The sequence below is a fragment of the Bombina bombina genome, chromosome 7, assembly GCF_027579735.1.
Source record: "Bombina bombina isolate aBomBom1 chromosome 7, aBomBom1.pri, whole genome shotgun sequence".
In the NCBI taxonomy this organism is placed as follows: Eukaryota; Metazoa; Chordata; class Amphibia; order Anura; family Bombinatoridae; genus Bombina; species Bombina bombina.
Genome location: NC_069505.1, coordinates 629,385,855 through 629,406,914, shown reverse-complemented (window position 1 = coordinate 629,406,914; position 21,060 = coordinate 629,385,855). Strand labels below are relative to the sequence as shown.

Below are 21,060 nucleotides of genomic sequence, written 5' to 3'. Positions count from 1 at the left end.
GCTTTATTATATTTGATAACAGGAATCTTTCTAACCAGACAAAGCTGATATTTTGTTCACTAAACACCTTGAAGTCATTTGTCGTATAATTATAAAATAATACACTGGCCAAGTGTAAACATTGATTTAAATACATTGCAGAAATAGTTTATATTTCCTATCCTTTATTTAATAAAAACAAAAATGAATTTAGACAATGGTTTATACTTAAACCCAAAACAAATTGGTTGAGATAAAAAGAAATGTATCGTCAATCGTATTTGCTGCTGAAAACGCTGAGAAACAGTTTATTATACTTGGATCTAATAAACAAACAAGCTCAGAATAATTATCCACAGTGCAAATGTGTTTTTATTATAAATTGTTTAGGGTACAAATACCTCATCTTTATTAATAAATAGTTATTTTTCTTCCTTCAGTGTAAAACATATAAATTCTTTATCAACAAAACCAGCAGATTTTAAATAATCTTTAACTTGACATGGTCAAGTTTATTACATTACAAAATAGATACATTAGTTTTACATTCTATCATTTTGCATATAAGTTACTCCTCTCTGATGTGCATCATGTGATGTGTTACAAGAGGATACCCGGTACTGATCATTTTGAATATAAGTTACTCCTTCTGTCTCACAAGTATACTCTGTCTTATAAGAGAATAGCTGGCACAGATCATTTTGCATATAAGATTCTACTCTCTCACATGTATCATCAGATGTGTTATGAGATGATACCTGGTACTGATAATTTTGCATATAAGCTACTCCTGTGTCATATGTATCCTCTAATGTTTTTTGAGAGGATATTTGGTACTGATCATTTGACATATATGTTTCCTTCTCTCTAGCATGTATTCTCTGATGTCTTAAAAGATGATATCTGGTATTGAATTGCTTCCCACATTCAACGCATTTATGAGGTCTCTCCCCCGTATGGGTTCTCTGATGGGCAATGAGATTAGTTTTTGATACAAAATGTTTCCCACATTCACTGCACTCATAAGGTTTCTCCCCCATATGGGATCTCAGATGTGCAGCGAGAGTCGTTTTGGAAATGAAGTGCTTGCCGCAATCATTGCACCGATGAGGTCTCTCCCCTGTGTGTGATCGCTGATGTATAATAAGGTATTGTTTGGATGCAAACTGCTTCCCACAAACGTCACACCCAAACGGCTTCTCCCCTGTGTGCGATAATTGATGTGCGACAAAACTAAATTTCTTAGCAAAGTGTTTGCCGCATTCATTGCACGTAAAAAGTCTTTCCCCTGTGTGTATTCTTTGGTGTATAATGAGGTCACCTTTATGACCATAGTGCCTCCCACAGATGTTACAAACATGCGGCTTTTTCCCAGTGTGCACAATCTGATGACGAATTAGATGACTGTTAAAGTTAAACTGTTTCCCACACTCATTACACAGATACAGCTTTTCTTCTCCAGGTGTTGCCTGGGGATTGGTGTGAGACACCTTTTTTGACATCTTTGCAGCCCCTTTCCTGAGGGGGAGTGTTGTCTTACGATGTATTCCTGAATAGGGCTCTTGTAGCCATTGAGGTAGGATGAGATTATCACTCACTGTCCCGGCAGACGAATGGGCTACCATGTTGGCTTCTTCAAACATAAGATTGTTGTTCACGGCTTCCCCCAATGGCAAGGAGAGTTCTGCAGGAAATGTGTATAATCCATTAGTTCTCTTTACCCATTGTAATTAGTCTTAAATGACTTTACATAGAAAATGCAACACTTACATAATGAGGAGATACAGTTTTATACAAAGAAACATATTGTACTTTTAAGTATATAAGATGCTCCTTTCCACCTCCTGTGCTGAAGCAGTTTTAGTTTTTTTCGCACCAACTGCATTTAAAGGGATATTAAACAGTGCTAATTGGTAAAAATAAATATGTTAAAGTAAACATAAAAAAATATTAAAAACAGTAAACAACTTACTTGTTTTCTTGCAAAATGAGCACTTAAAAAATTTCAGAGCCACTGTCCTCAGGGAGATGAGAGAGCTGACATGTTAGTAACTTAGTTTGCATTTTGACTGTTCTGAGCATGGGCAAATCTGACTGTTTATTTAGTCTATTCACTTAATAGTAAGCCAGCTCTGGTTACTCTAGAAGGTTTATAACCTCAAGCTAGATGATAAACCTTCCTGTAGAGACCACAGCGTCTTTGTAGGGCTGTGACCGCAAGTAATGGACACTTTCTTTCGTGATTCAGATAGAAAGTTGCTTAAAATTTGATGCTCTAATTTACTCCTATTATCAATTTTTCGTCGTTCTCTTGCTATCTTTATTTTAAAAGCAGGAATGTAAATCTTAGCAGCCAGCCCATTTTAGGTTCAGCACCATGGATAGCGCTTGTTTATTGGAGGCTTACATTTACCCACCAATAAGCAAGCATAACCCAGGTTCTCAAAAAAAATGGGCCGGCTCCTATGCATCACATTCCTGCTTTTTAAATAAAGATAGCAAGAGAGTGAAGAAAAATTAATAATAGGAGTAAATTAGAAAGTTGCTTAAAATTGCATGCTCTATCTGAATCATGAAAGAAAACATTTGGGTTTAGTGTCCCTTTAAGTATGTCACTGCTTAAATATAAAATATTTTAAATACAACAGGCCCCAGCAATGCTCCCTGAGGCTCACTCCTAGTAGTAATACCAGACGTCTTGACTCTGCTACACATACTCTAGCAGATCACCTCATTTGTTTTATGGACAGTAAACGCATGGCAACAATCTGAAAACCCTTCCTTTAACAATATGTTTTGAAGCAAAAAAAGTGGCTGCATTCCTATTCTCTCTTTTTTCTCTCTCTCTGTGCACAATGTACTTTACTGGGGGGAAAACGCACAATTTTCAGAGTAAATTACAGGAAAATAGGGAGCAATACATAATATAGGTAAATCGCAGAGTTTTATTTACTGTGCATAATTTAACATTTTATTGGAAATCAAATTTAATGCTACAAAATATTTCACTTCTCTTCTCTACCTGGTTCTCTCCCCGCACCTACTGAACAGTTATAGACAACCAGTGACGCCAGCTGCCTGTCACTTATGTATCCTCACCTGTCTTTATATCACGGCAGAGCTCCGGATCCTCAGCAACCACTTGACTCTCCACACACAGATCTTCCTTTTCCTCAACCATTACCACGGCTTCACCTACAGAAATCATTAGTGCACATTACATTTTATACGTTAAAGCAGTAACTGAGCAATAGTATATCCCCGTGGTGTAGGCTCTATATTGTAAATCTGTAGCCTTTCAGCATATAAATCAGGCATTACGCATAGGAACTAATAATAATTAATGTCCCACTACCTGTGTGCTACCATCTTGCTGCCGGCAGTCCTGCTTCATTCAGATGTGATTGGTGTGTGGCCTAATTCTACCTAGGTGACCCTGAGTAGAAAACTACAACTCCCAGCATGCTGTGGCATGGATGGATTGAGTACAGTTCAGTTATTAAAGGTGTAATGATCACAGCAGAGCGGTAATAATGCAAAGGGACCTTATTTTGTTAAAAGGTGTGTCACGGATACCAGGCTGCAAGGGTTAAACCCCTACCCCCTATAACCTCACCCCTGTTGTTATCTAGTCTAGGTGTGAAGTGTCTTTCTGTTATTGTGCGAGTCATCCATTGTCCTTTTGTAAGTCAGGATGTGATTAGAATCTTGTTTAACTAACCATTGTCTGATGTTTGTCTCATTGCATATTTGTTTCTATTTGTGTAGTAACTACCCCCATTTGTTGGAAATTTATAAAAGCTGTGTTTTCTGTGCAATAAAGCAGTTCTTTTTTTCACCTGAATGCTAGTCTTTCTAGTCATTTAGGTGGACTCCTGCTAGAATCACTTTCCTGGGCTACATAGCAGTTTGTTCCAGACAGAGAAAGGACCCGTTTGGCGGAGCTACCCAGCCGGGGTAGCCGGGGATCGGTCACAACGTTCTTTACTGTTCCTAAATCTTTCATTATAATTCTTGACTTACAAATAAAGCAATGAATACTAATGTGCTGCTTATAGGCGCACAACAGATTAAAAGGGACGTTGTACACTAGATTTATCTTTGTATAAATGTTTTTTTAGATGATACATTTATACAGCCCATCTGGGTGTGTTTTTGTAAAAATCTATAGTTTTGCTTATTTTTAAATAACATTGTGCTGATTTTCAGACTCCTAACCAAGCCCCAAAGTTTTAGATGTATACTGATGTCTACAGACTCCTGCTTGCTTCTGTTTGTATAATGGGTCTTTTTATATGCAGGGGTGGGAGGGGAGGGTCTGCTCTTCCTGCTTTCTCAGCCCCTTTAAGTGGGTGTCCCAGCCTTACCTCATCAACAGAGCTAAACTGGGAGCTTCTAAGTAAGTTTTTAAACGGTTTTATATCAGTATATGTACGTATTATTCTTTATAGTAGTGTCTATTACATGCAGTTTAATTACAATTGGCGTATACTGTCCCTTTAAAGGGACAGTCAACACCCAACACAAACGGGTTCCATATGTTTGTAACGCAAACTAAGATCCGCCTGCACCGGCTCCCTTCCCTATTACCTATATCCTTGTCATAGAAATCCTTCCAAATACATACGTTACTCTAGTCGAAATATGGCCGCCAAACTCCTCCCCATCTCACTTCCAAATCACACTCGTTCATGAAGGGATTGATGACGCGCACGATATGTCATTTCGCATGCGCATCTGAAATTCAGCAATCAAACTTGACGCATCCAATTAATTAGGTTAGTGTTAAGTAAAACGGTACTGTTAAAAATATAATACGTGGGAAACTATTGGGGAGAAAAAAGTTCTGCTTTTTTGGTTCCTATTGAATCGCGCATGCGCAAACCGCCGTGAACAAGTTTGAAGATTCTGAGCGAGGATTGCATTCTGATTAGAGGAAGGATGGAAAGAGAAGGTTAGTACGTACCCGTGGGGGGAGTTTGGCGGCCATATTTCGACTACATTAACGTATGTATTTGGAAGGATTCCTAGGACAAGGATAGAGGTAATAGAGAAGGGAGCCAGTGCAGGGGGATCTTCGTTTGTGTTACAAACATATGGAATCCGGTTGTGTTGGGTGTTGACTGTCCCTTTAACCTGAATTTAGGCACATTCATCACCACTGGTGATTCCAAGGTCAGAATAAAAAACAATAATTCTAGATCAGACTGTGGTTTTGCCTTCTGTGCCTCCTGCCATGAATACAGCAAATATAATCTGTCTACTGTGTATGTTCGAAGATTTCAAGGCTCTATACTGACCGGAGCTGGAATTGTCAGAGATTTGCTGGTCTGGAGCTTCTATCTGGCGCATCTCACTTTCATCCTTTGGAGTTTGCAAAGTTAACACAATTTCAGGGTTAATGTCACCTGTAAAAAAGAATTTACTGCTGATTATATGTTTGAATCTAATGAGAAAATGTAAAGACAATTAAAAGTGCTTAACTCACCTGCACTCAGGTCTGAATGGATTTCCACCTGATTAATATTATTATCACCTTGTTCTGTCTCATCCGCTTCACTCACTGAGCCGCGACCTTCATTATACAGATCTGCTAATAAAAACAATATAATGTAAATCCCTGAGAGCCGTCATCAGTCAATGTGCTGCCGTATTGCACGTGCTGCTCTGTATTTGACTGTTCTCTTCAAACAACACTTCACTCTGGCTGCATTGTGTTAGGAAAACTTACATAGTGCAGCCAGAGCGCAGCACTGTTTGAGGAGAACAGACTGATGTAGAACAGCGCAGCAAAGCGAGACGCTGATATTCTGCAATGACATCTCAGGTTACAGCGTGTTCTCCCTTGGGGGTGAGAGAATCTGATTTTTTTTTTTTTTAACAAATTGGAGTCATGTTGCTAGCAGGTTACTCCTAACAACCTAGAATGTGTAACCTTCATATATCCTCATTCTGCCATCATATGAGATTAATTAGTTTTGTTCTAAAATGTGGAAGAGCCTAAGAATAAGTCAAATACATTTATAACAAAACCCCTACAGATCCTAATGCCCCAAAATGATCCCCATTAGCAAAAGCCAGGGTGGGATAAATGAAGCAGTTGTTAAATCTTGTACAAATCGGCCCCAGTGTTACCTGAGCTCCTGCAATCTGTGTACCCCAGCTTTGTGCACGTCTGGTGAGTATCCAATATGGCATCCTTATAAAATTCCTTGTGTTCCTCTATATACTCCCACTCCTCAAACGAGAAATAGATGGCGACATCATCGCACTTTATAGGGACCTGTGATATACACACCCCATTCAGTGCTTACAGTCTCACAGAGCACGTGCAGACACAGACAGAAGATGAGAAAACACCGGAGTCTGGAGGTCTGAACAGCACAATTGCTGGAGCTCACCTCTCTGGTCAGCTGGTGAATGGTGCCAAGATGGGAATTCTTCTTCTTCACAATGGTGTATTCCTATATAACGAGAGCAACATACAGCAGGCTAACGAGAGAAACTGACAGATTTAGGAAAGACACATTTTAAAGGGACATAAAACCCAAAAGTTCTCTTTTATGATTCAGACACAGCAATTTTAAACAACTTTCTAATTTATTTATATTATCTAATTTGCTTCATTCTCTTGGAATCCTTTGTTGAAAAGCATACCTAGGTAGGCTCAGGAGCTGCAAAGCACTACAGGGAGCTGATTGGTGGCTGCATATATATGCCTCTTGTTACTGGCTCACCTGATGTGCTCAGATAGCTCTCAGTAGTGCCTACCTAGGTATGCTTTCCAACAAAAGAAATCAAGAGAACGAAGCAAATTAGATAATTGAAGTAAATTGAAAAGTTGTTCAAAATTGCTGCTCTATCTGAATCATGAAAGAAAACAATGGATTTCATGTCCCTTTAATAGCTGATTTCATCCTACAACAATGGGAACTACCGGTGTAGTCTTTATGCCTGGCACAGACGTACAGGTTACACAGTTATAAGAATCGGTCTACAGAAAAATAGAAACTTCTCCAGGGCAATGAGCACCTTGAAATAATACCCTTCAATATACAAAAATAACAAACATTACAAAAACACACATAAAGGCGCATAAGTCAAAATGAAACGTTCATGTGATTTTCTTAAATTTTTCAGTTTAGTTCTGGTATCTAATTTACTTTATTTAACTTAACATGTATTTTATTACTGAGGTAAGTACAAAGTGGGTAATTATCCCCAATGACGAGTGAATCACGACTACAAAAGATCCCTGTAAGCAAGGCCCGTTAGTGACTGTTACCGCCCCTCGGTCATAAGGTTGGACACTTTCCTTATTCACTGTGTCCATTATTTAAAAGCACTGGGTATTCCCGTAGAAACCTCTCCTTATAGTTCAAGTCAAACCTGGACCAACCTCCCAATTCCTTGACAACTTTTCTGCCTGGCTTCCTTACTTTCTCTCTACAAATACACCTACTCTAATTCTGGGGGGCTTCAACATCCCCATTGACAACCTATCTGCCTCTTAACTTATCTCACTCACTAACTCCTTCTGCCTCTCACAATCCACCATATTCCCTACCCACCGTGATGGACACTCGATTGATCTGGTATCTATCTCTGCTCTCTCCCAGATGTTACCCGTTTCCCATCTCAGATCACCATCTGCTCACCTTTAATATTAATATACAGGCTAAACCTACTTCCCCCCTCGCCCCCATAGAAATCTGCACACTTTAGACCCTCCCCAACTCTCCAAGCTTATTCAAATATGCCTCCTCCACACTTCCACGATATCCTGCCCTGACCTTGCTATAACCCACTACAACAATACTCTCTCTGCTGCACTTGACACTCTCGCTCTGCTCCAACTTCGCAAAGCCCCACGACGTCAGCTCCAGCCCTGGCACTCCCAGCAAACACGCCACCTACAAAAATGCTCAGGCACTGCTGAACGTGCCTGGAGGAAATCCCGCTCTAAACCTGATTTCATGCACTACAAGTTCATTCTTTACTCTTACACCTCTGCCCTTCACATTGCTAAGCAAACCTACTTCTCTTCTCTTACATCCACTCACTCCTCAAACCCTAAAAGACTCTTCTCCATTTTCATATCTCTCCTCTACCCACCTGCACCACCCCCCTCATCTGCCTGGCTGACTACTTTTTCAATAAAACACTTACCATCCGAAGAAACATCCCAACACAAGCCTGCAATCTCCAGTCACCCCCTCTGCCACTCTCTGCACCCTCCTCCCAACCACTGAGAGTGAAGTGGCTTCCCTATTGTCCTCCTCACATCTCACTATCTGCCCCCTTGACCCTATTCCTTCACATCTAATACCTTCTCTGTCTCCCACCCTCACTCCGGCTCTTACTCATATATTCAACCTATCCCTTTCTACTTGCTCATTCCATGCCTCCTTCAAACAAGCAAAGGTCACCCCGATTATCAAAAAAACGTGACTTGACCCTAACTCTTCTGCAAACTACCGCCCCATATCACTGCTCCCGCTAGCTTAAAAAATCCTTCAAAAACTAGTTTTCGATCGCCTAACCCACTTCCTGTCCTCTAACTCATAGCTCAACCCCCTGGCTTCCGTCCCCAACACTCAACTGAGACTGCCCTCACAAAGGTTACGAACGATCTCCTTTCTGCTAAAAACAAAGGCTACTACTCTATACTCTTCTTACTTGACCTCTCTGCTGCCTTTAAAACCGTTGACCATCCCCTTCTCCTACGGAATCTCAGCTCTCTTGGGCTCTGTGACACTGCCCTCTCCTGGATTCACTCTTATCTCTCTAATAGATCCTTCTCCGACTCTTTTGCTGATGACTCCTCTCTATTGCCTCTGTCTGTTGGAGTACCTCAAGGCTCTGTTCTGGGTCCTCTACTCTTCTCTATTTACACTTCTTCACTGGGTAAACTTATCAACAGCTATGGCTTCAACTATCACCTCTATGCTGATGATACCCAGATCTACCTTTCAACCCCTGCACTCTCTCCTTCTGTCAATTCTCACATCAGCGACTGCTTATCTGGCATTTCCTCTCGGATGGCCTCTCACCACCTAAAAATAAACATGTCCAAGACCGAACTACTTCTAATTCTCCCCTCTAACTCTACTCCAGTCTCTAATTTTTCCATCACTGTTGGTGGCACCACTATCTCCCCATCACCCCAAGTCCGCTGCCATGGAGTCACACCAGCCCGTCCCCTAAGATCCAACAATGACCTGCTCCTTGCGTCCTCTACAATCACCGCCTATCATTCTAGACTACAGGACTTTTCTCGTGCAGCACCAACCCTCTGGAACGCACTTCCTCAAGCTGTCAGACTTTCCCCTAACCACTCCTCCTTTAAACGTTGCCTAAAGATCTTTTTGTTCAGGGAAGCTTATCACCCGACTTATTAACAAACTAACTTCACTTACCTAACAGTTTACCTCATCTATCTCCTCACTAATATCATTCTCATCTTTGCAGTCCCTACCTCCTGTTTCCTATCCTCCCACCCATCTAGATTATAAATTCCCACGGGAATAGGGCCCTCAATTTTTTGTATTTGACTGTAAAATATTGTCTCTTATTGTATTGTTTCTCCATTGTACTTTTATCCTTGTACCCATGGGCAGTGCTGCGGAATATGTTGGCGCTTTACAAATAAAGAATAATAATTATAATATACAAAGAAACACAAAACAAAATTCTTCTCACCAAAACAGCCGCAAAAAACATGCGACGAGCGTTTTACCTACAACATTGTCATTAGTTTGTTTCTTTTTGCACTGTATTGCTAGATTCTTCTAAATGTGCCAGGAGGATGCTATTTGTATCTGCATCTGAGGGTACTTAGGTTCTAATCCTAATGGCAAAGATGATGCCAGAGGTCACAAGGAGTTTAAACCAGCTCTCACCTCCCCAGTCAGCAGGTAGATGATCTCAAGAGCGTGAGTGAGGAACCTTTCAGCCATTTTATTCTTGTTCATCATCAGAAAGTCTCTGTGTGAGTGTGAGACACAGAGACCTATGAATAAACAAAGACATAAATATTAATGGATTCATATCTGCTGCTGTATTTTGTATATGACTGTGATATTTAATCATTCATACAAGAATAAAAAAAATCATCAACGTCATCTTATCTTTGTGTTCTCTCACAGAAACATTCTCTCCTGACCAACCTCAGCCTCATGTACACACCTACATAACCCCCTCTATCTCACATACACCCTCCCCCCACTCTCTATCTCACATACACCCTCCCCCCACTCTCTATCTCACATACACCCTCCCCCCACTCTCTATCTCACATACACCCTCCCCCCACTCTCTATCTCACATACACCCTCCCCCCACTCTCTATCTCACATACACCCTCCCCCCACTCTCTATCTCACATACACCCTCCCCCCACTCTCTATCTCACATACACCCTCCCCCCACTCTCTATCTCACATACACCCTCCCCCCACTCTCTATCTCACATACACCCTCCACCCACTCTCTATCTCACATACACCCTCCCCCCACTCTCTATCTCACATACACCCTCCCCCCACTCTCTATCTCACATACACCCTCCCCCACTCTCTATCTCACATACACCCTCCCCCCACTCTCTATCTCACATACACCCTCCCCCACTCTCTATCTCACATACACCCTCCCCCCACTCTCTATCTCACATACACCCTCCCCACCCTCTATAACATACACCCTCCCCCCACTCTCTATCTCACATACACCCTCCCCACCCTCTATAACATACACCCTCCCCCTCTCTATCTCACATACACCCTCCCCACCCTCTATAACATACACCCTCCCCCCACTCTCTATCTCACATACACCCTCCCCACCCTCTATAACATACACCCTCCCCCCACTCTCTATCTCACATACACCCTCCCCACCCTCTATAACATACACCCTCCCCCCACTCTCTATCTCACATACACCCTCCCCACCCTCTATAACATACACCCTCCCCCCACTCTCTATCTCACATACACCCTCCCCCCACTCTCTATCTCACATACACCCTCCCCCACTCTCTATCTCACATACACCCTCCCCCACTCTCTATCTCACATACACCCTCCCCACCCTCTATAACATACACCCTCCCCCCACTCTCTATCTCACATACACCCTCCCCCCACTCTCTATCTCACATACACCCTCCCCACCCTCTATAACATACACCCTCCCCCTCTCTATCTCACATACACCCTCCCCACCCTCTATAACATACACCCTCCCCCTCTCTATCTCACACACCCTCCCCCCTCTCTATCTCACATACACGCACTCCTCTATCTTATGTGCACCCTCCTCAGCCCCATCCATTCCTATACACTCAAGCCACCTTATTTTATATACCGACACCCTCTGTCAATTAAACCCGGAAATTCCTAGTATAACCCGGAAACAAAAGAATTTGCACTACAACTCCCGAAATTACAAGCGTTAACTGCACAGTGGGTATTGATCTATCACGGATGGAAGGATAAACTACATTTCCCAAAATCCACTACAAATGCACCACCTGACCAGTGGTAGCTAATCAGCAGAGCGTTTGATCTGATTGGCAGCTGTACAAATGAGTGTCACCTTCTAGCGTTTCTACCAGCCATTAATAGCGATTGAAGCAGAAATAATACTGCACTATTTGCCTGACAACTCGTGACGTCATCAGGTTTCTTATTATTTGATTTGACCGCTGTATTACAATCACTAATTACAGTGCTGCGATCCTATTGGCCAAAAATGTGCTAGAAAACAAGTGACGGGCCTGTTTGTGATTGGACACTTTTGTAGCTATGCAATTACGTAACTATTTGTTTAACTTACATGCACTTTAAGGTGTGCTGTGTGCATGATGATGTCATTATTGAAATATTGAAGTTAGGTCATCAGAATGATGTGATTTTTCCTCGCAACGTCAAATTTGTAGATTAAAAAGTCTGATGTCACAGCCTGGCCACCTACTGCCAGCAAACAGAACACTAAATCCTTATTAGGGTCCCAGTGAGTATTGGGCTATGGCTAACATTAAATTGACATTAACCTATACATAGGCTTACCATAATTTTTAGAGATGAAACTGGGACCACTTGGCACGGTGCCAGTGGGGGTGTGGTCAGGGGTGTGGCCAAGGGGCGGGGCATTTGTCGACCAGAACTAATTTTCCATGCACAATTATATTACTACATTTTTTTGCAGCACAATTGTATTACCATCCATAATTAATGATGATGACCCCAGCAGCACAATTATATTACCATCCATAATTAATGATTATGACCCCAGCAGCACAATTATATTACCATAATTAATGATGATGACCCCAGCAGCACAATTATATTACCATAATTAATGATGATGACCTCAGCAGCACAATTACCATAATTAATAATGATGACCCCAGCAGCACAATTATATTACCATAATAATGATGATGACCCCAGCAGCACAATTATATTACTATAATTAATGATGATGACACCAGCAGCACAATTATATTACCATAATTAATGATGATGACCCCCGGCAACACAATATATTACCATAATTAACGATCATGAGCACAGCAGCACAATAATTGTGCTGCTGGGGTTACTCATCATCATTAATTATAATTGTGCTGCTGGGGTCATCATAATTAATTATGTTAATTTAATTGTGCTGCTGGGGGTCAACATCATCATTAAATTAATTAATGTTATTAATTATGTTAATTTAATTGTGCTGCTGAGGTCATCATCATTAATTATGTTAATATAATTGTGCTGCTGGGGTCATCCATCATCATCATCATTAATTTAATGATGAGTTGACCCCAGCAGCACAATTATATTGACATAATTAGTGACAATAATTTATTTAATGAGGATGACCCCAGCAGCACAATTATATTAACATAATTAGTGACATCAATTAATTTAATGATGACCCCAGCAGCACAATTATATTAACATACTTAATGACATGATGACCCTAGCAGCACAATTATATTAACATACTTAATGATGTGATAACCCTAGCAGCACAATTATATTAACATAATTAATGATAATGACCCCCAGCAGCACAATTATATTAACATAATTAATTACATTAATGAAGGTAATATAAGTGTGCTGCTAGGGTCATCATCATTAATTATGTTAATTTAATTGTGCTGCTGGGGTCATCATCATTAATTATGTTAATTTAATTGTGCTGCTGGGGGTCATCATCATTAATTATGTTAATATAATTGTCCTGCTGGGCATCACTAATTATGTTAATATAATTGTGCTGTTGGGGTCATCAATCATCATCATTAATTTAATGATGATGAGTTGACTCCAGCAGCACAATTATATTGACATAATTAATGACCAGCAGCACAATTATTAGTTTACCATCCATAATTAATGATGATTGATGAGTGACCCCAGAAGCACAATTATTAATGGAGATATCTAATAATATAAATGAATAATAACACCACATAGCAGATAGAGATAGCAGCCTAAGATATGTGGTTGCATATGAAAAAAGGAAAAGATCAAGTAATATTGTATTGTAGTAAGTAACTCACACGTACTTATCATTATCAGCAAGAAGATCTGCAAAAGTCAAGAATTTTTTTTTTGTTGGTATTTGCTTCAGCAACAGGAAGCCACAGTGTGCAGCCCCATGATGCGTTCTCCTAAGTTGAAGGCGCCTAAAACACTGAGTGTGAAGCAGAGGTGGAGCACATGTTATCAGTCGGATTCTGTGACCCGTCTGTTGCAGGAATGTGGTGACGTCACGGTCGCACATTCCGACGGGCAGCAGACAGCTGTAAAAGGCAGTGCATGCTGCATGCCCAACAAAGCTAAATTCACAGATTTGCCGGTGTTCTATCATTCCAGCTAATTCATCAGACTACGCTAGTCTGATGAATTTGCTGGAATGATTGATAGAACACCGGCGGCCGGGACAAAAATGAAAAACGGGTGGGACACTGGGACAGGGGCTCAAAACAGGGACAATCCCGGTAAAAACGGGACGTATGGTAAGCCTACCTATACAGAATGTTATAAAGGTAATGAAAAGCATATCTAGGTAGGTTTAGGAACACAAAGCAATACAGGGAGCTAGATGGTAATTGGTGGCTGCACTTATATTCCTCTTGTCATTGGCTCACCTGATAGGTTGAGCTAGCTCTTAGTAGTGGATTGCGGCACCTTTAACAAGGGATATTAATAAAATGAAGCAAATCTGACCATTGAAGTAAATTGGAAAATTGTTTAAAATTGTATGCTCTGAGTATGTTAATCCCGCCCCCATTGCTGTGGCCAATCAGTGGTCAGATGTAATTGAGCTTGGGTATTGTCATAAGCATCATTGATCTTCTGCAATATATATATATACATCATTTAGGGTGACAATATGTTTTCAGCTTTATGATTGGTATTTGTTGTTTTAAATCTTTTTTATTATTTAGGAGGAAAAGGACAAAATCATATTGATCTATTTCCTTTTTCTTCCCTTATTTTTCTCCCATCACCCCCCCCCCCCACCCAACAGAAGTGTATTCAGGAAAATGAATTATTTTGCTTTCCTAATTACTTTATTTCTAGCGTTGACGTCAAGTTTCTAAACTACCTTCATGGAGATCGCTAAGAAATAATTAATATCCTAAATATATTATCATTCAGCAGATCATAGTCATTCTGTAACCCAAAACGGAGGAACTGACCTAATAACTCAAAAAAAAGCCTTGAATCCTGAGAGACATATATCTTAAAAATAATACTTTTCAACTTTCAACTAAGAATACCAAGAGAACAAAGCAAAATTGGTGATAAAAGAAAATTGGAAAATTGTTTAAAATTACATGCTCTATCTGAATCATGAAAGTTTATTTTTGCCTAGACTGTCCCTTTAACGCACCGCAAACAACCGCAAACAGTCCATTTGCACAACCGCAAACTCCCCATTTGCACAAGGTTGGATACCAAGCTAGCCATGTCCCGTTCCTTGTCCTCACTGATGTCATTGAAGGTCTCTTCCTCCACCCAGCCATGTACAACACCAAGGGTCCCCGAAAGGTGACAACAAGCCCCCTGGGACGCCTGCTGTGTTTGGTCTTCCACCTCCTCAAAGTCACTTTCCTCCTCTGACTCCTCTTCTTCAGACTCCTCTCTCTGCGTTGCCTCTCTCTGCGTTATTATAAGGTGTTGTTACGGTACCAACAGGATACCAAGGGTTAATACCAGATAAACGATGTCCTGAATATGGGATCAGCAACTCACAACCCAGCCAGTTCCCCCCTCAAACATGAGACCAGGCTCAACATTGAAGGTTAAAACAGAATACTCTTTATTGAAGGCTACATGCCCAGTATTTATGCAGGTCTGACCCCAGATGGGGGGTTGAAAGAATATTGTACATTAGATAGAGGGAAAACGCCCTTTGACATGATACAATAGAATTACATTACTTAAGCAGATAAACAATTTAGTCTTTCTTATCACTTGGGCGTCTGCTCTCTGTATGTGATTAAACAATGTGAATGTTTATCACTAAACTTAATTACAGTACACAATAGCTGAGGCTAGCAACCTTGTCTTTAGAAAATAGCTTCTTAAAGCTGAACAAAGTTAACTCTTTCAGTACTGACAGAAGGGTCTGTCACAGGTGTGTTAAGTAGTACTATTCCTATCAGTTTAATCCCTGTTACGTCCCCTATCAGGGGATGTGTATATGGCATCGATTTTAGGAACCGGGAGATGGAAAAAGATGCTTGGTCGGTCCTCCTACTTCAAATTTGGGGCACTGCGCGTGCAATCTAATGTGCCACCAGATAGGAGTGGTGTGTTAAGTAGTTCTATTCTTATCAGTTTAATCCCTGTTACGTCCCCTATCAGGGGACGTGTATATGGCATCGATTTTAGGAACCGGGAGATGGAAAAAGATGCTTTGTCGGTCCTCCTACTTCAAATTTGGGGCACGGCATGCTCCAGGAAGAAAACAAATGGTATGATGTTACTGATGGTGCCTTCAGTGCGACTGACTAGGTTTGTCACCTCCTCAAAAGGACGCATGAGCCTACAGGCATTGCGCATGAGCGGCCAGTAATGTGGCAAAAATATTCCCAGCTCCGCAGAGGCTGTCCTAGCACCCCGGTCATACAAATAGTCGTTAACGGCTTTTTCTTGATGGATAAGGCAGTCGAACATTAGGAGTGTTGAATTCCAACGTGTCGGGCTGTCGCAAATCAAGCGCCTCACTGGCATGTTGTTTCGCCGCTGGATATCTGAAAAGTGCGCCATGGCCGTGTAGGAACGCCTGAAATGGCCCCACACCTTCATGGCCTGCTTCAGGAGGTCCTGTAAGCCTGGGTACTTATGCACAAAGCGTTGTACGATCAGATTACACACATGTGCCATGCACGGCACATGTGTCAACTTGCCCAAATTCAATGCCGCCACCAAATTTCTTCCGTTGTCACTAACCACTTTGCCGATCTCCAGTTGGTGTGGAGTCAGCCACTGATCCACTTGTGCGTTCAGGGTGGACAGGAGTGCTTGTTTGGTGTGACTCTCTGCTTTCAGGCAAGTCAACCCCAAGGCGGCGTGACACTGCCGTATCTGGTGATATACCTGCCCTGACCATGCTTTGCAGACCAGGTATCAGTGGTCATATGGACCCTTGCCCCAACACCGTGTGCCAGACATGCCATTACTTTCTTTTGCACAATCGAGTACAGGTTGGGGATTGCCTTTTGTGCAAAGAAATTTCGGCCGGGTACCTTCCACTGCGGTGTCCCAATAGCTACACATTTTTTGAATGCCTCAGATTCCACCAGCTTGTATGGTAAAAGCTGGCGGGCTAAGAGTTTAGTCAAGCCAGCTGTCAGATGCCGGGCAAGGGGGTGACTTTGTGACATTGGCTTCTTACGCTCAAACATGTCCTTGACAGACACCTGACTGCGGGCAGATAAGCAGGAACTGCTCAAGGCGAGACATGAGAGGCGGATGGTTGAGAGGGGGCAAGGAGGACAGCAGTGGTTGACGTGGCTGAAGATGCTGGACCAGGAGGAGGATGGCGGCTTTGAGTTTGTGTGCTGCTTGTACTCATGTGTTGATCCCATAGGCGTTTGTGATGTGCGATCATGTGCCTTCGCAAAGCAGTTGTACCTAGATGGGTGTTGGACTTCCCACGACTTTCTTTTGGCACAGGTTGCAAATGGCATCGCTGTTGTCAGAGGCAGACACACAAAAAAAATGCCACACTGCTGAGCTCTGCAATGACGGCATTCTGGTGGTGGCAACAGCATGTGTTGATTGGCGTGCTGTCTGGCTGACCCCGGGTGCCGATGCATGCTGTCTGACTGTGCCACTAGCTCCTTGCGACGACCTCCCCCTCCTTCCAACTCGTCTCCCCATCTGACCTTTCCCACTCTTCTTCTCTTCTAGCAGGCACCCACGTGACATCCACGGACGCATCGTCATCATCAACCGCTTCACTTGTATCTGACAACTCAACAAAGGAAGCAGCAGCGGGTACAACATCATTATCATCACACCGTACGTCCATGTGTGTAATGCTGCCTGACTGAGACATATCCCTGTTATCTACATCCTCTGGCAATAATGGTTGCGCATCACTATCACTCATTTCTTCCAACTGATGTGTAAATAACTCCTCTGACATATCAAGTGAAGCGGCTGTGGTGCTAGTGTTGGTGGTCGTGGCAGGCGGGCGAGTGGTAACTTGAGAGGTGCCCGAAGCTAAGCTGGAGGAGGATGGTGCGTCAAGGTTCCGAGCGGAAGCTGTAGAAGATTGGGTGTCCTGTGTTAGCCAGTCAACTATGTCCTCAGAACTGTTCGAGTTTGGGGTACGTGGCCTCTGAACACTGGGCATTATTTTAGGGCCAAAGGGAATCACAGCACCATGAACACGACGGCCCCTGCAGGGTGGCCTGCCTCTGCCTGTCATTTTTTTTCCGATTAGTGGTACTATGCGTGCAAGCTACTGTGACAACAGATATGAGTGGCACTGTGCACTGGCAGAAGTTGGCAGAGTAGACGCTGTAGGCCTGACACACACGCTTATATTAATACCCAAAATGTGTAAAATCAGTAGCGCCTAAAAACCAACAAAAATCTAAAGTGATGCTGTTATAATTAATATAAAGAACATGTGTGTGCAAAAGAATATGTGCAGATAAACATATGCAAGTGCAAAAACACAACAATAAACTTCCCACACGCTGGGTGGTGTGAGGTAAACTCACAAACAATAATGTCAATCAATCAAAAACTCAGGTGTGTGAACCCAAAAGTCCAAAGTTCGAATAATGATGGTATGGCGGCAAAGACTTCTTCCAAAAGTTGAAGGCAAATCAAACGTGGCAAATCTGTATAGAATACAAAAAAGAAGAAGGCGCCAACATAGTGTGAATCTATATTAAAAGTTGTTCACTCCCCACACATGAATTGTACTTACAAAAAGTTAAGCACTTGAGAAGTGCTACAACGGCTTTCTGGAGCATTAACAGCTGTCCAGGTAGCTGGTCTCTCGTAGTCAAAATGTGCTCCTAGTGCTGCGTACGATCTGCAGCAATTATGCAGCTTGATCCCTTTCACCTGCTACTTTCTCTCGTTGTGTTCGTACTAAGAGAGATGCCTAAACCAGGTAGGCTGGTAGCTATGATCGGGTGCCAAGTACTTGATAGTAACGAATCCTGAACAAATAATATCACTCAGCCGTGATAAAGATATAGTTAAAAACAAATGTTTATTGCAATAATAAACATTTGTTTTTAACTATATCTTTATCACGGCTGAGTGATATTATTTGTTCAGGATTCGTTACTATCAAGTACTTGGCACCCGATCATAGCTACCAGCCTACCTGGTTTAGGCATCTCTCTTAGTACGAACACAATGAGAGAAAGTAGCAGGTGAAAGGGCTCAAGCTGCATAATTGCTGCAGATCGTACGCAGCACTAGGAGCACATTTTGACTACGAGAGACCAGCTACCTGGACAGCTGTTAATGCTCCAGAAAGCCGTTGTAGCACTTCTCAAGTGCTTAACTTTTTGTAAGTACAATTCATGTGTGGGGAGTGAACAACTTTTAATATAGATTCACACTATGTTGGCGCCTTCTTCTTTTTTGTATTCTATACAGATCTGACACACACGCTTGCAGACAACTAACTGCTATTCAATCTATTACAGTAAAAATTTTATTTTTTTTATAAATGCACACTACTGTTACACCAGATATGAGTTGCACTGGTGTGACACTGTGCCCTGGCAGGCACTGAAACGCACACGTGTGAAGGAAACTGACTGCTATTATTTAACACAGTCAAAAAAGTGTTGTTTTTTTTAAATCTACACTACTGTTACACCAGATATGAGTTGCACTGGAGTGACACTGTGCCCTGGCAGGCAGGCAGGCACTGAAACGCACACGTGTGAAGGAAACTGACTGCTATTATTTCACAGTCAAAAAAGGTGTTCTTTTTTTAAATGTACACTACTGTTACACCAGATATGAGTTGCAATGGGGTGACACTGTACCCTGGCAGGAACTGAAACGCACACGTGTGAAGGAAACTGACTGCTATTATTTAACACAGTCAAAAAAGTGTTGTTTTTTTTAAATCTACACTACTGTTACACCAGATATGAGTTGCACTGGGGTGACACTGTGCCCTGGCAGACAGGCCCTGAAACGCACACGTGTGAAGGAAACTGACTGCTATTATTTAACACAGTCAAAAAAGTGTTTTTTTTTTTTTTAAATCTACACTACTGTTACACAAGATAAGAGTTGCACTGGGGTGACACTGTGCCCTGGCAGGCAGGCCCTGAAACGCACACGTGTGAAGGAAACTGACTGCTATTATTTAACACAGTCAAAATTGTATTTTTTTTTTTAAATGTACACTACTGTTACACCAGATATGAGTTGCACTGGGGTGACACTGTGCCCTGGCAGGCAGGCACTGAAACGCACACGTGTGAAGGAAACTGACTGCTATTATTTAACACAGTCAAAAAGGTGTTGTTTTTTTTGTTTTTTTAAATCTACACTACTGTTACACCAGATATGAGTTGCACTGGGGTGACACTGTACCCTGTCAGGCACTGAAACGCACACGTGTGAAGGAAACTGACTGCTATTATTTAACACAGTCAAAATTGTATTTTTTTTTTTAAATGTACACTACTGTTACACCAGATATGAGTTGCACTGGGGTGACACTGTACCCTGTCAGGCACTGAAACGCACACGTGTGAATGAAACTGACTGCTATTATTTAACACAGTCAAAATTGTATTTTTTTTTTAAATGTACACTACTGTTACACCAGATATGAGTTGCACTGGGGTGACACTGTGCCCTGGCAGGCAGGCACTGAAACGCACACGTGTGAAGGAAACTGACTGCTATTATTTCACAGTCAAAAAAGTGTTGTTTTTTTTGTTTTTTTAAATCTACACTACTGTTACACCAGATATGAGTTGCACTGGGGTAACACTGTACCCTGTCAGGCACTGAAACGCACACGTGTGAAGGAAACTGACTGCTATTATTTCACAGTCAAAAAAGTGTTGTTTTTTTAAATGTACACTACTGTTACACCAGATATGAGTTGCAATGGGGTGACACTGTGCCCTGGCAGGCAGGCAGGCAGGCACTGAAACGCACACGTGTGAAGGAAACTGACTGCTATTATTTCACAGTCAAAAAAGTGTTTTTTTTTTTAAATGTACACTACTGTTACACCAGATATGAGTTGCACTGGGGTGACACTGTGCCCTGGCAGGCAGGCCGGAACTGAAACGCACACGTGTGAAGGAAACTGACTGCTATTATTTCACAGTCAAAAAAGTGTTCTTTTTTTAAATGTACACTACTGTTACACCAGATATGAGTTGCACTGGGGTGACACTGTGCCCTGGCAGACAGGCCCTGAAACGCACACGTGTGAAGGAAACTGACTGCTATTATTTAACACAGTCAAAAAAGTGTTGTTGTTTTTAAATGTACACTACTGTTACACCAGATATGAGTTGCACTGGGGTGACACTGT

The 21,060-nt window shown here is 41.9% G+C and overlaps 1 protein-coding gene across 5 annotated transcripts; it reads right to left on the bottom strand.

The window, feature by feature from the left end:
* Positions 1 to 328: 328 nt before the first annotated feature.
* Positions 329 to 11,504, bottom strand: LOC128635652 (zinc finger protein 436). 5 transcript variants are annotated; one of them, XM_053688737.1, is made up of 8 exons: positions 11,336 to 11,504; positions 9,882 to 9,991; positions 6,381 to 6,443; positions 6,115 to 6,262; positions 5,468 to 5,572; positions 5,280 to 5,387; positions 3,079 to 3,174; positions 329 to 1,663 (listed from the first exon to the last, which is right to left on the bottom strand). In XM_053688737.1, exons 2-8 carry the CDS (start codon positions 9,954 to 9,956, stop codon positions 522 to 524), a joined length of 1,737 nt encoding a protein of 578 aa, XP_053544712.1. In that variant the 5' UTR covers positions 9,957 to 9,991; positions 11,336 to 11,504; the 3' UTR covers positions 329 to 521. The 5 variants fall into 5 exon arrangements, with proteins under 5 accessions (XP_053544712.1, XP_053544710.1, XP_053544711.1 ...); XM_053688735.1 differs by having other exon boundaries at positions 11,432 to 11,475; XM_053688736.1 differs by lacking the exon at positions 11,336 to 11,504 and adding an exon at positions 10,078 to 10,201.
* Between the last annotated feature and the right edge of the window lie 9,556 nt (positions 11,505 to 21,060).